The sequence below is a fragment of the Manis pentadactyla genome, chromosome 1 (genome assembly GCF_030020395.1).
Source record: "Manis pentadactyla isolate mManPen7 chromosome 1, mManPen7.hap1, whole genome shotgun sequence".
NCBI classification, from domain to species: Eukaryota; Metazoa; Chordata; class Mammalia; order Pholidota; family Manidae; genus Manis; species Manis pentadactyla.
Window position 1 is genome coordinate 220,219,162 of NC_080019.1, and position 14,695 is coordinate 220,233,856.

At 41.4% G+C, this 14,695-nt stretch overlaps 2 protein-coding genes across 2 annotated transcripts in view; both read left to right on the plus strand.

Annotated features, from left to right (window-relative positions):
- The window catches only part of FRMD4B (FERM domain containing 4B), a 322,173-nt gene that overhangs the window by 47,124 nt on the left and 260,354 nt on the right, over nucleotides 1–14,695 (plus strand). The window lies entirely within an intron of this gene.
- Nucleotides 332–2,868, plus strand: LOC118908394 (regulator of G-protein signaling 7-like). The gene has a single exon (XM_036877720.2). The coding sequence runs from the start codon at nucleotides 1,101–1,103 to the stop codon at nucleotides 2,238–2,240; it is 1,140 nt and encodes a 379-aa protein (XP_036733615.2). The 5' UTR covers nucleotides 332–1,100; the 3' UTR covers nucleotides 2,241–2,868.

The window sequence follows — 14,695 nt, forward strand, 5'->3', positions numbered from 1 at the left end:
TGACATTTTCTTTCAAATATCATGAGCAGTTTAGGACTTTTGGTATAGCTGTCATAATGGAAATTAGGTCTCCCATTTTATTTCAGTCAATTTTAAAAATAACTCTTCGGGTCCACAGTTGCTTATCATTTATTGCTTTTTTTTAGGAGTTGGCAAAGGGATCCATCACTATTTTCCACCAGCTGTTTCCAGGTTTTCTGTGTCTTCTCCTCCTCATGAAGTTTCCCAGCATGAAATGTAGGGATACGTCCCACTGGTGGCCAGTTCCCAAGACAGCCCATATTTCCCAGTGTTTTATTATTAGTATGAGGTGAGACTGTTCTGCAACCCATTTTATGCTTTCTATTAGTCGAATACTGAACTTTGGAACACTTTCCTTCTGTCATGGACTCCACAATATCTTCTTAGGCTAAAGATTTTATGAGGACATCTTTTTAGGATTGTAGATTATTATTATTGTCAGCAATGTAAGCACATTGTAAGGGAAAATGTTGCTCTGAAGGAAAGAAGAAGCTCTTAAGACTCATTAAACACATGAGGCTCTGACAGAGGCTCAGAATCCATTGGCACTCTTTGTCCCAGTGACTGCCGCTGCCACGCTGATGTGGGTTAGCAACACGAGGTCTCCTTCGGATCCACGAACCGCACGGCCTGCTGCACAGAACCGCACCGAATTGCTCAGTGTCTAAAATGCTACCCTGTGTCTTTGCAACATCTGGTGCTACAACTCTTGATATTTTTCTCTAAAGTTGCTGCCTTTTTAAAACACATAAATTTTTTAAAGTAACTTGACATGCCTACTCTAAAAGGAGTACCAATATTCATAGCTTAAAATGGAATGTTAGGAGGGCGGCGAGGGCGGAGCGAGCGGCGAGCGGGCTGCCGAGCCGCCCATGCACTCGAGGGGGTTGGCGGTGGCCCGAGCGGCGGGAGCCGGCGCGGTTCCGTATCCTCCGCGGGTGATGCAGCTGCCCTGCCGCGAGGCTCTGCTCGCCGCCAGCTGACAGCACCCGGGCTGGAGCCGCCCCGGGGCCGTGACCTTGGCGCGGAGGGCAGACTGGTAATTCTTGCGTCTGAGAGTGGAGCAAGTGTGCGGTGACATGGCCCAGGGGAATGATTATGGGCAGACCAGCAACGGGGTGGCAGATGAATCACCGAACATGCTGGTGTACAGAAAGATGGAACATGTCATAGCACGCATGCAAGATGAAAAAAATGGGATTCCTATTAGAACTGTCAAAAGCTTTCTTTCCAAGGTACCGAGCGTCTTCTCTGGGTCAGACATTGTTCAGTGGTTAATAAAGAACTTAACTATAGAAGACCCAGTGGAGGCGCTCCACTTGGGAACATTGATGGCTGCGCATGGCTACTTCTTTCCAATCTCAGATCACGTCCTCACACTGAAGGATGATGGCACCTTTTACCGGTTTCAAACATCCTATTTTTGGCCATCAAATTGTTGGGAGCCGGAAAACACAGACTATACGGTTTACCTGTGTAAGACAACAATGCAAAACAAGGCGAGGTTGGAGCTGGCAGACTACGAAGCTGAGAGCCTGGCCAGGCTGCAGAGAGCCTTTGCCCGGAAGTGGGAGTTCATTTTCATGCAAGCAGAAGCACAGGCTAAAGTGGACAAGAAGAGGGATAAGATCGAAAGGAAGATCCTTGACAGCCAAGAGAGGGCGTTCTGGGACGTTCACAGGCCTGTGCCTGGATGTGTAAATACCACTGAAGTGGACATTAAGAAGTCATCCAGAATGAGAAACCCACACAAAACATGGAAGTCGGTCTATGGTTTACAAAATGGTATTAGAAGTCACAGCCCCACCCACACATCCACACCAGAAACTAAACCTCCAACAGAAGATGAGTTACAACAACAGATAAAATATTGGCAAATACAGTTAGATAGACGTAGATTAAAAATGTCGAAAGTTGCTGACAGTCTGCTGAGTTACACGGAACAGTATTTAGAATATGACCCATTTCTTATGCCACCTGACCCTTCTAATACATGGCTGTCTGATGATACTGCTTTCTGGGAACTCGAAGCAAGCAAAGAACCAAGCCAGCAGAGGGTAAAGCGATGGAGTTTTGGCATGGATGAAGCACTGAAAGATCCAGCTGGGAGAGAACAGTTCCTTAAATTTCTAGAGTCAGAATTCAGCTCAGAAAACTTAAGATTCTGGCTGGCCATGGAGGACCTGAAGAAAAGGCCTATTAGAGAAGTCCCCTCCTGAGTTCAGGAAATATGGCAGGAATTTCTGGCTCCAGGAGCCCCCAGTGCCGTTAACTTGGATTCTAAGAGCTACGACAAAACCACGCAGAATGTGAAGGAGCCTGGACTATATACATTTGAGGATGCTCAGGAGCACATTTACAAATTGATGAAAAGTGATTCATACCCACGTTTTATAAGATCCAGTGCCTATCAGGAACTTCTACAGGCAAAGAAAAAGGGGAAATCTCTCATATCAAAGAGGTTAACAAGCCTCGTTCAGTCTTACTAAAAGGATCATCTTGTGGCATGGACGCAGCCTGGAGTCGTTGGGTATAACTTTGTAGCTCTTTGTTGTTAACCTGGAGCAGAGGACATTAGACCAAGATATTGCATGAGCAGAGGAACTGAATGGTTCTTTCTTTGTGTACATTAAGGCATTGCCATCTCCAAGGAACTCTACCATCTCAATGCCTCCATTTCAAAATGTTGTCTGCTTACACCCTCACACCCTCCTTGTACTGAGCTGGATCTGTATCTTTTCCTTTTTAACAAGTTCAAGTGAAGTAAACTATTTTTTCCCCCTTTCTCTCTCTCTTAAATTTTCTGCTAGACACACAGTTCACTTAAAATTCAGTCAATCACAAACTGGAAGAATCGTAAAAGGAAAAAAAGCATATATCAATAAGTATACATATGGCTTCACATTTATTAAACAATAAATTAGCACAGAAAGTTTCATCTCACCAATGTGTTCACAGTCAGAAACAAGCTCATGTCTTTGTCTGCTGTCTATACATTCTCAGTTAATGTTTCTTGCATTTATTTTTATACCATATTTAAAAAAGAAACACCTTTTACTCCAAATGTATTAAAGTTGATCCCTTCTCTGTAAATTTGTGTATGTTTATATTCTTGTTTTATCTTTCATTAAAAGATGCAGAATCTCAAAAAAATAAAAAATAAAGGAATGTTATTGGGGTATTAAATGCACTGAAAACACACCAGTGTTAGTTCTGTTAGGCCCTCCTGCCCACCAGAGCGTCTGCTTTTTGTCTGTAGAGGGTAGAGTTGGCTTTAGAAAGGTGTTCAATATATATGTGATATAATGAATCATAAGAAATACATATTTGGTCATTTATATGACTAAATACTTATTTCCTAGATATATTTGGTCTTCATCCACAGTTCTGAAAACACTGCAGAGTCTTAAAGGTCAAACAAATATTTTGTCATGTTAATGAGAGACTTTTGGACCCCCACCCATCAGCGGAGGCTGGAGGTTGAAATCAGCCAATGGCCAATAATTTTGTCAATTATGACATGCGGTGAAGCCCTCACAAAAACCCAGGAGAAGAGCTCATCTCTCTCTGCTCTGTTCTGCCTGCTCTGCTCAGTTGGATCCTGTTTCTCATTCGGGGAGAGCTTCTGAGCTTGGGAAACCAGAACGCCTCCATGTGCCACCAAGCCAGGCCCCAAGCTCTACGAGGATAGAAGCTCCTTTATTTGGGACCTTGCCCTATGTCTCTCTTCATCTGGCTGTTAACTTGTACCCGTTATTAAACTGGTAAACGTAAGTGTTCTCCTGAGTTCTGTGAGCTGCTCTAGCAAATTAATTGAACCTAAGGGAACCTCCAATCTGTAGCTAGTGGTTCAGAAGCACAGGTGACTGCCTGGAGCTTGTGACTGGCTTCTGGAGTGGTGGGTGGAGGGCTGTCTTGTAGGATGGAGCCCTTAACCTGGGAAATCTGGTGCTGTCTCCAGGCAGATAGCATCAGAATTTAGTTGAGTTCTTGGACACCCTGCCGGTGTTCGAGAATTGCTTGGTGTTAGTATGTGTGGGAAGACCCCCTGCCACATACTAACACACACACTGAAATCAGGTCTGGGAACCCGAATGAAGTTATACTACTATTACTGCTGTGTATAATATTGCTATTGTTGTACATATATGTAGGGAAAAAATACACCATTGCCTTTGGTGTTGGACAAGTGGGAATAACAATATAATAGCACCAAACTGAGACTCTCTGAGGGCTATGTGGAGTGGTTAAAAGAGAACCAAAAATGGTTAACTTTTTCCCCTGGGATGCAGTGTTACTTAGGAGCCCAACCCTGGGGACCCCACAAGGTCATCTCAAGCAGTAGCATAAGCCCCACATTCTGGCAATTCCTGCCCCCTCCACTGTATTTCAGAAAATGCTGGTGAAAGCTTCATGTTAGTGGAATATTGGTGTGAGCTTCCAGAAGAATCTCCACTGTGTGAAGTGCCCCATGTGAGAGTGGCTTAATTATCCTGTCTCTCTCCTTCATCCCCCCACGCCCACTCCTCCCTTCCCTGTGCCTCTTCCTCCTCTCTTCCTCCTGCTTCTCCTCCTCCTCACACCTTGTTAGTCATCTTCCCAGGACAGTCCCCTGTGGGAGTGTGTTTTGATCATTAAGTGCAGACACACTTCAGATGTCTCCAAGGTATGACCTGAAATTCCCAGTGTACCTGGTTCTGTGATATTCTTAGCTAAGGGTGCAGAGAAGTTCTCAGCAACAATGCTTGTTTAGGGTATTTTTAAAGTGCTGTGTCTCACTGCAGCTTTTACCCTCCGTCCTGTACGAAAGCAGACTAAAGACTAAGGAAATTGAACTTCGACATTGAACTACACAGGTTCATGGGAAAATGTTGGCATGAGCAAAGCAAATGAACGCAGGCTCAGTCATTTCTGAAACCCAGATGATGATTTTTCTCCTCAAGCAGAATTTCAGCTTTTAAAAGAGCTCAAATTAATTTTTTTAAATTCAATTAATTGTGTCTTTGGCATTATTTTAAGGAAGTCATTTGCATCGTGGGGTTTTTTGCTCTGCTGTGCTTCAACCTCCTTCTTTTGGGAAGTGCCAACCAAGCCCTATTTCTCTGGTTGCTGTGGGAGCAGCCGTTTTATACACCAGTAGCCTATTCTCCATTGACTGCTGATTTGTCCAGGGATAGGCACGTGACTCCAACCGGAGCTTTTCTCTGGGGTCCTTGAACTTGGAACCCCGAAAGCTGAGGTTTCCTCTCTTCAGGGTGTTGTAGAAGGGGACCTTGGGAGCTGTTGTGGACAAGTTTCCCTCTCTATAGAAAATTCGGTGACCAGAAGACTGAAGTTAACATGCAGAGAGAGAAAGAGTTACGTTACGGTTACTTTTGAACACAATTATATCCTTCCTGGGACCCAGCTTCCTCCCTTCCCTTCCTACTCACTAATTGGTATATGAAATATTAGAATATCCTTCTCTAAATTCCCCTTCTTTGCTTAGGATATTTCATATTGGGATTTAGTCATCTGTAACCACAAAAGACCTAATAGGTGGTAAGTGATCATTATTACCATTGAGTCTCACCCAGTAACCAGCACCGAGTGAGCAGAGAAAAAATATAGACATGGGCCAGACAATTAGCCTGCAATATTTCATATTCCAGTCTCTGAGGTAACAGTCTTTCTCCATTTTACAGAGTAGGAAACTGAGGCTCTGAGCAGTTAAGACGTATTCCCAGAGTTAGCCAGTTAGTGAGGGGCAAATTTGGGATTTGAACCTACAGTGGTCTGGCTTCAAAGCTTATTTGTTTTCCCAGTTTCACCATTGTAACATCCCAACTGATGTCTTTGGTTTATCCTTATTTGTGTTAGTTGCCTTTTGTCAGAAAGAATGAACTGAAGATGGACTACACTGATTGGCAATCTCTTCCAGGATTATGGGATTTATAAAGACAGAAGGAAACATACAGATTAGGTCTCCAAACCCTTCCTTATTTTACATATTAGGAACTGTAGCCCTAAGAGGCAAGGGTACATGCAGTCCTATAACTTGAATTTATCTCCCAATACCAAGATGTTTGCTTTTTTCTTCAAACACATCCTTTTGATCTAAGCTTAAAAACTACCTCCTCCACAAAACCTTCCCAATCCTTAAACTAGTAGAATTCATTGTGCATAGGCTTTCCTACCACCCCCTCTTTCTCCATTCTTAACTATTTCATTCCTGATGAAAGTGCTTGTTAAAAAATCCTTCTGCCACACCAGATAGTAGCCTCTGTAAAGGCAGGGACCTTGTCTATCTTGTTAATTATTGCCCTCACATAGCACATACTTAATATGCTTAAATGATGACTAAATGTATGAATACAATAGCACATGGGGTCTATGTGTTTAAGGCAGTTATTCTCTTTGGTGTTGGAACTTATCTTCCAGTTGTAGTCCTTTGGTTTTTGCTGTGTTGAACATTTGCTATTACAGTCATATACGTCACATTTAAACTTGTAGCTTTAGTTTAAAACCTATACATGCTTATGTTACTCTACAAGAAGATATGTCAAAGAAATAATCAGTCTTCCCATGTTTTCTTCCATCTGCTACTTCTATAGCTTTTCTTCTTCCTTCCTAATTACAACCCTTTAGTAGAATTCGTGCCTCATATAGAAAATTACCGAGTATCATAATTCTTCCAAGTGGTAAAGATACCTCAAGACAAATGCTGGGCATAGAAGCCACAGGGCATAAATCTGCAAAGAAGTAAAAAGCTAACCTTTTCAAACAATATTGCTTCTCTCTCACTTACCAACTTTACATTTCCCTGTATGGCCCCGGAAGATGACTGGTTAGCCAGAGACGGGTAAGATTCCTCAAGGGAGGAACAACCTAAGACAGGCACAGTCACAGGGGGGCCATCAGGTGAGAAATTGGGGATCAACAGAGGGGAGGCTTAGAACCTCACCCCCCCCGTTTTGAGAGAAATCTTCTGCATCCGTGGATGTTTTATTGCCCTTGTCTAGCTTGGATTAGTACTTAGTCTGTAGGCACAGACCTGATCATCTACATTTGTCCTCTTACAGCACTAAATTATGTTTTCTACCTTTATCTTGTATCTATCTACCACTTCAGCATTTTATTAAAATAATAATAATAATAATAATAAGGGAGAAATGTGGGATTCACATATAAATCAAGTATAAAAATCAAATGAATAATCATATCTGACTTGATTGTTTATAGTTCATGATGTGTGATCAAAACCGAAAGTTTCTGTGATATGACTGCCCTTGCACTGTTCACCATGTAAGGACTTGTTCACCATGTAAGAACTTGCTTGTTATGCTTCAGAAGATTGGAGACTGTTGAGAAATAGGCTTGGGGTTAATTAATGACTGTGCATTGAGTCCCCTATACAGAATTTTATTGTTGTTAACAACCATTTGATCAATAAATATGAGAGATGCCCTCTAAAAAAAAAAACAAAAAAACTTGTAGCTTTAGGGACAGAACCACTCATGGCTGAAGTACCAGGAACCACATTTCTTTCTTCCTTTCTTCTCAACTTCAGTTTTTTAGAGCAGGTTTCTGCCACATGTACTCAGTAGTCCTTAGCAAGTACATGAGCTCAGACAAGACTAAAGATGAGAAGCAAAAGGAGAGCAAGGAATTCAGACCATTGTATAAATTACTGGTGATCTTTATCATCCTTCGGGCATTTGCATTTTGGAAGAGTTGGACAAATGAAGTGAATCTCTAACTTTTGAATTGTGTAGAAAATATTGGAAAAGAAGAAGAGAAGTTATGTTGCATGATGGGAGAAGGCTAGGGAGAGAAGGTGGCCAAAGAGCTAACAGCTCAAAAGACCAATAATATTTGGCTGGGGGTCACAATAGTAGAATCAGCCTTCTCTTACTGTATTTTATAGTTTTTTTTCCCCTAGTGACTAAACATTGTATAGGCTCACTTATTCAAACCTCTTGCCTAAAGCTAACTTGTTTTTCCACCTAAATTTTCATGTCACATTCAGCAGTGACAGATTTTCATAAATTTACATTAGTTGTAGTAAACTCATTTTTACAAAGTAGTCTGCATGCCCGTGCAAATGGGTTATAAACCACCAGTTGAATTTTCAGCAGACACAAAAACAAAATGATGTTGAAGAAATGGAAACATAATGTACTTCGATGATTGTAGGGAAGAGGACAGATATAGCTTGAGAGGCAACTTAGGATCAAATGCAAGACGTCTCTATGAAAGCCATACCAGGTGTTGGCATTTGCAAGAATTAATCATATTCCCATCTCTCCAAGTTCGGAATGAGGAGTGAGATGGGGATTGAGATATGAGCTCTACTACTGCTGAAGCCACATTGTAGTCTTAAAGCCAAATGGCCTTCATTACATTACATTCCCACATCTGAATTTTGGAGCCCAATCTTGGAAGAGCTGTTGTGGCATAGTGGACACTCACCCAATAGTTGGTTAGAAGATTGCAACTTGCCTCACCCCTGTCAAGCCCAAGAGTAGGGCAGGAGGAATATACATGCTCTCTGTAGGTATGCTGTTGAGGAAGAAAAAAGGCCAAAGAAAGCAGAGGCTGTATATTAATAATTAGCCTTTTTTCAAGTAATTACTCCTGGAAAGAGAGTCCAAAGGTTTCCCCCTCAACCTTCATCTCTTTTTAGGGAAGGTCCTTTCCTCTCTGCTTACAATCATAAGGAGTGGAGTTAGTAAGCACCACCCTCAATTTGAAAGTTAGACCCCAAATTGCTCTTACTTCTTTAGGATAATGTATGCAAGGGGAATTAGCCAAAAATACAATTCCCCAAAGACTCACTTCAAGGCTTGAAAATGCTAATATAGCCACCAGTATGGACAAAACTTGCAGTTCTTTGGAGCTCTCTACTTCCAAAATGCCCAGTATGGCAGTGCCATGGCCATTTGACCCCCGACAAGGAGGCGTACTCTAAAAATTCAACTGGTAGTTTGAAGTAGAACTTGCAAAATATGTCTTTCTATACAAAATCCTTTTCCAAGGAACAGAGCCATTTGAAATGAGAAGCCAAATGATTTAGCATCTCCTAGCAAGCTCATCTTGAGCATGGTCTAGAAAGAAATATGCATCTTGGCAAAACAATAGCCTTCTCTATTAATGTAAATATGATTTCCATAATGGACTGCGTGGTGATGCCTTCCTGATGTAATTGCAAGAAGCCTCCTTGGCTGCACTGAGAAATTTTATTTGGTATCATAAATGACAAACTTGTCTTCTGCAAAAGTACCGTCTTCGGGGAATACAGATCAGAGATATTCCCATCATCTTGGCGTCTTTAATGTGTTTTGCAGCTGAGTGTCTTGGGATATATTTCGACAAACCTCTGAACTAGATTTTCTGACTCTGTACCACAGACCACTGTGCTGTACTGCTATTAATCTGAAACATTTGCTCCATCACAGCAATTTGGTGAAATTGTAATTGAGACATGGTAGTTGACATTGAGGGGACCATGGAGAAAGGGATTTGCTTTGGTGGCTTGTCATGTATCATTTAAAACCTGCTGGCACTGAGTCAAGTTCTCACTTGTATCTTTACTATGTAAACTGTTTATTAACAGTCACTTCAGCTGGGCTGCAGAATACTGTGCTTCTTGCCAGCTCTGTCATTTTTCTCTATTTGTCTGTCTTTATTTTTACATAAATCGGATTACTCTGATTAATAACAGGATTGCAGAATAAGAGCTTGTTATGGGATTCTGGTTAGTATCAAGCAGAATATAATTAAACCCTACTTGTGCATTCTCATTGAGGAAAAAGCATTTGGAATTAAAGGAAACCAGTGAAGTTCAGTTATTAATTTCATGTACACAAGGTAATAAACTGGGCTAACAGGTTATTGGAATCCTTCTGAGATCCACCTAAAAAGAAGAGAATAAAAGGGATGTAGAGTTTACCTGTTTCTAAGGAAATAGGCTCGGTTAAATCACTTTGGGGAGTGCTTAAAAGCATTTAAATTCTGTTTACATTCTGCAGTCATTTTAGTTAAAAATTGTCATTTGAACCAAAATCAAGTTAATCATCTCTGCTGCTGCTTTGATGCAGGTTGCTAGTTGTGGTCCAGTATTTATTTCCCCTATTTTTTAGTAGTAATAGAACTGGACATTTGAATAATATGTTCACCCAGGATAATAATTACATTTCTCAACTTCTCATGCTATTGGTTGTTGCCATATGACCAGTTCTGGCCATTGGGCTGTGATGTGTGCAGTTAATTTCTAGGTTGTATCCTTCAAAGTGTCGGGTGTCAGCATCATCTCTGTCTTCCTCCCAGTGGCTGGTGGGTGTCTGTGCTGGTGCTGCCAGAGCAGCTAGCCAGGGTGAGAAGACAGAAGCAGTATGCTAAGGATGGCAGGAGGCACTTGGTCTTGAAGACACCTTAAGTCCAGGAACACTTAAGCAAACTCTCCTGTGAGAAAGAAATCAACTTTTTTTTGGGTTAAGCTACACTCATCGAGGACATCCCTGTTACATCATCCTAATCTGATTCTTTACTCAGCTTTTGAAACCCAGACTACACAGGTCATAGGTCTGTATTGATAACAAAGTTAAGAGATACTGGATGCACACAGGTGTAAACAATGAAGCAGATTTTTAATTCTCAGAATAGCAAGGGCAGAGGTGGAGCAGGCTTTCAGATTGCTTGATGTAGTGGCTCAAGACTATCACCAAGGACTCAGCTTCCTTCCCCCTGTCCTTGGCCATCCTGATATTAGCTGCATCTTCAAGCCTGTGCAAATATGGGTTTTCCAGTTCTGAGCATCACGTCCAGACAGAACAGCATTCTTAGGAAAAATAGAAACCATTTTTCCTATAGCTGCCTCTTAGGAGAGCAGAAAATTTCGCAAAAGTGTCTTGCTTCCCCAGCAGTGTCCCATTCATGTTTCAGTGGCCAATACCGAGTCACATTCCTGACCATGTTATTGAGAAGTAGAATGAAATCACCCCTTGGCCAAATAGGTCCACAGTAGGGGACTAAGGAATGTTTCTAGCTCTGAATGAGTAGGAGAGGAGTTGGGAAAAAATGAACATTGGATGGAATAATTGAGGAAATGAATGATGGGTAGGCCATCAACAGTGTCTACTACAAAAGGAAACACTATCAAAGGATTTGGGAAAAAAATATGAAGGAAAAGGCATATACTGAGGATTTGTGTCACAGTAGTCTGGGAGGGGGAATTGTGTGGAGTGTAGACAAAACAAGGTTCTCCAGAAATGAATAATCATGGAGTTCATGAGGGTTCATTGTACTATTCTCTCTGCTTTTGCATCTATTTGAAATTATCTGTAATTTAAGTTAAACTTAAATAATCCAAGGAAAGCAACAGAGAAAAAGCAGTAGGAGAAATTTGATATGTGGTCATGTTAGCAGTAATGTTAGTGAAACTCTTTTGAGTGTTTGCTATTTGCCAGGAGCTCTGTAATCAGTTCAGAATAGCTAGGCCAACAGGAGAATGTATCTGCTGGTGTGACTGAAACTTTCAGAGGTAGCTTCCAGCTTTAGTGAGTGTATCTTCTGGTTGTACTTTCTTCCACATGGTGGGCTCTGTGCAGTGGCCCATCAGCTCCTGGCTGGCTCCCACTTCATCAGCCTCCCAGAAGAAGGAGCGCTCTGCTTTTTAGTGTAGTGGTCCCCCCATTATCCACAGAGAATATATTCCAAGGCCCCCACAGGATGCCTGAAACCACAGATAATACTGAACCTTCTCTATATATACTATGTTTTTTCCTCTATATACATATCTATGATAAAGCTTGATTTATAAATTAGGCACAGTAACAGATTAAAACAATAATAATAAAATAGAATAGTTATAACAATGTACTTCAATAAAAGTTATGTGAATGTGGTCTGTCTCTCAGAATACTTTATTATACTGTACTCACCCCTCTTGCAGTGATGTGAGATGACAAAATACCCACGTGATGAGATGATGTGAGATGAATGATATAGACATTGGGATGTAGTGTTAGGCTATTATTGGCCTTCTGAGGATTCATCAGAAGGACCATCTGCTTCTGGACAGCCGGTGACCATGGGTAACTGAAACTGTGTAAAGTGAAACTGAGGATAAGGGGGACTACCACAGTTACAGCCGTGAGTCCCGTACCAGGATCCCATTGACCCAGCATGGATCCCGTGCCCATATCTAAACCAGTCATGGCCAGGGGAATGTGGTGTCCCGAGGCACCAGTCCTATTCCGCCCTCAGACCTGAGAGTCCCTCCCAAACACCATGGACTATGAGAGGCTGATTGTTCTAAAGAGAATCAAGGGATGTACAGAGGGAAGACAACATATGCTGGGATATTGGTCAGACAAAAATAACAAATAACCATTGTGCTTATATTATCATATTTATCCCCCATAAAAACCCTGGGCATATACTGTTACTACCCCATATTACAGGGAAAAAAACTGAGGCTTAAGAGGTCAAGTGACTTGGCTGTGATTACATAGCTGGTAAAAGTAGAACTAGGATTCAAATACTGGAGGTTGGATTTCAGGACCTACATGTTCTGTCTATAGGGAATGAGTCACTGTTTTTGAGCCCAAGCCTCAGCTGTCTGTGAGTCTCCCAGGTCAACTGAGTGAGACCTCACTCTTGAAGATGGTGGGGCATAGTTGTTACAAGCATGGATTTTAGACTTAGATAGATTTGGATCTGTATCACATCACTCACCACTCAGGTACTGCCTCTATTAATAAGTCACCAAGTGCTCAAGGTAGGATTAGCCTTGTTCCAGAGATGGGAAAAGTTGAGCTCAAAGAAAATAAGTGACTTGACCAAAATACATAGCCAGGACATGAGTCCGTGTCTCACTGGCCCCAAGCCCATGCTCTTTCCACTGCACCAGTATTATTCAAATTGTATCCAGGCTTGATGGAGGTGTGAGATGGAGGCAAATGGCATGTTTTGGGTCTTTAACTGTGCCTAGAGAAGCAGCAGTTTAAAAACCTCTTTTAAAGACCAATTCTACATAAGGTTTTGTTTTTTAAAAAAGGGTTCTGTGCTTTTCTGTTTGATTTAACTTTGTAGTATGGAAATATCCACATATAAAATTCATAAATCCATATGCATATAGAAGTATGAAATCCTTATACAAAAAATAAATCAGTACAGTGATCACCCCTGTACCCAGCACCCAGCTTTAGCAATAATCTTGACCAACCATGCTGTGTCAATATCCACATTCTCTCCTCCTCATTATTCTGAAGCAAATCTCAGACATCGTATCAGGTCTTTTATAAATATTTCAGTGTGTATCTGCAAAAGATGTCTTTTTTCACAATGCCAATGTGACATCTTTATATTTAACAGTAATATCTTAATGCCATACATCCAGTCAGTGTGTACCTTTCCATTTGTCTCATAGATGATGCATATATTTTTGCAGATTGTTTGAATCAGGATCCAAATAACATCAATCCATTGGGATTGGTTCATGTGTCTGTTAGGTCCCTCCAAATCTTTTGTTTTTCCCTACATCTGTTCTGTTTTCTCCTTGCAATTATTTGTTCAAGAAACTGGTGACATCTGACCTGTAGAGTTGTTCACAGTCTGGGTTTTGCAGCTTTCTTCCCCATCATGTAATTCACTGTCTTCTTCTGTTAATTGGTCACTAGTAGTTACTGGAGGACTGGAGGTAGGAGTTTCATCAGATTCAGGTTCAATTTTGTTTTTTTTTGAAGGCAAATTTATTGGTGCTGTGCTCTTCCCTTTGGAGCCCCATGGTACTCGGGGATCACTCTGTGATCTTGGCAGTCAGTGGTGGATCCATTAATTCATTAAGAATTGCCAAACAATAATGGTCTTAACTGTCATTTCTTCTTTATTAGTAGGATCACTTTTATAAAAAGGACACCTACCTACACTTTTTAAAACAGTTTGCAAAATAGATCATTTACTGCATACCAAGTAGTCACGTGGTCTTAATCTTAAGTCCCAGTTTCATGTTCTATAACACAGTAAAAGCAAACACCATATCCAGGTCTTGTTAGCCTTAGTAATCACTTATATGTGGCAGGTGTTTTCCAACCCCCGGGCATTCCATGTGTAAGGCCGCTGCTACTGTTCTTTTATCTTCCTACCCCCTTGGCCAAGCCAGTGGGTTTCCCAGGTGCTCTCTAAATGGTCAGTAAGCTACCTCATCCTGATACCCAAGAACCTCCTATGTATCCTGCCCATTTCTGGCACTCAATATCTATGGGCAGAAAAGGTGACCAAGCATACATTAAAATTACTGTGAACAAAAATTCATTACAAATTGATTATTTATTCAGAAAGTCAGCCTATGCATTATTGTAGTCTCAGAATCAAGAACAGTAAGGTCTATTCAGGATGGTTGCCCCATAAGTATTTTTGAATGAGTGAATGAGTTAAATGAAAGGTATGGTGTGTATTTCCCAATGCGTCAGGGTGAGCCTTCACCTATGCACTGCTTGCTCCCCCTTGCTTCCAGTATGGTGTTTCAGCAACCTGCCTGCTGTGGGGAGTAAGTGACTGGGGATCTCCTGTGATATCCGGTAATTTTTCTACTGGATAAACCTCTAATAGAAGAGCTCTACTCAGGAGGTGAGATGCTTACTTCTTGGCGACGAGAGCACTCTCTTTGTGTTAAGTTTCCTTATCCTCTCAA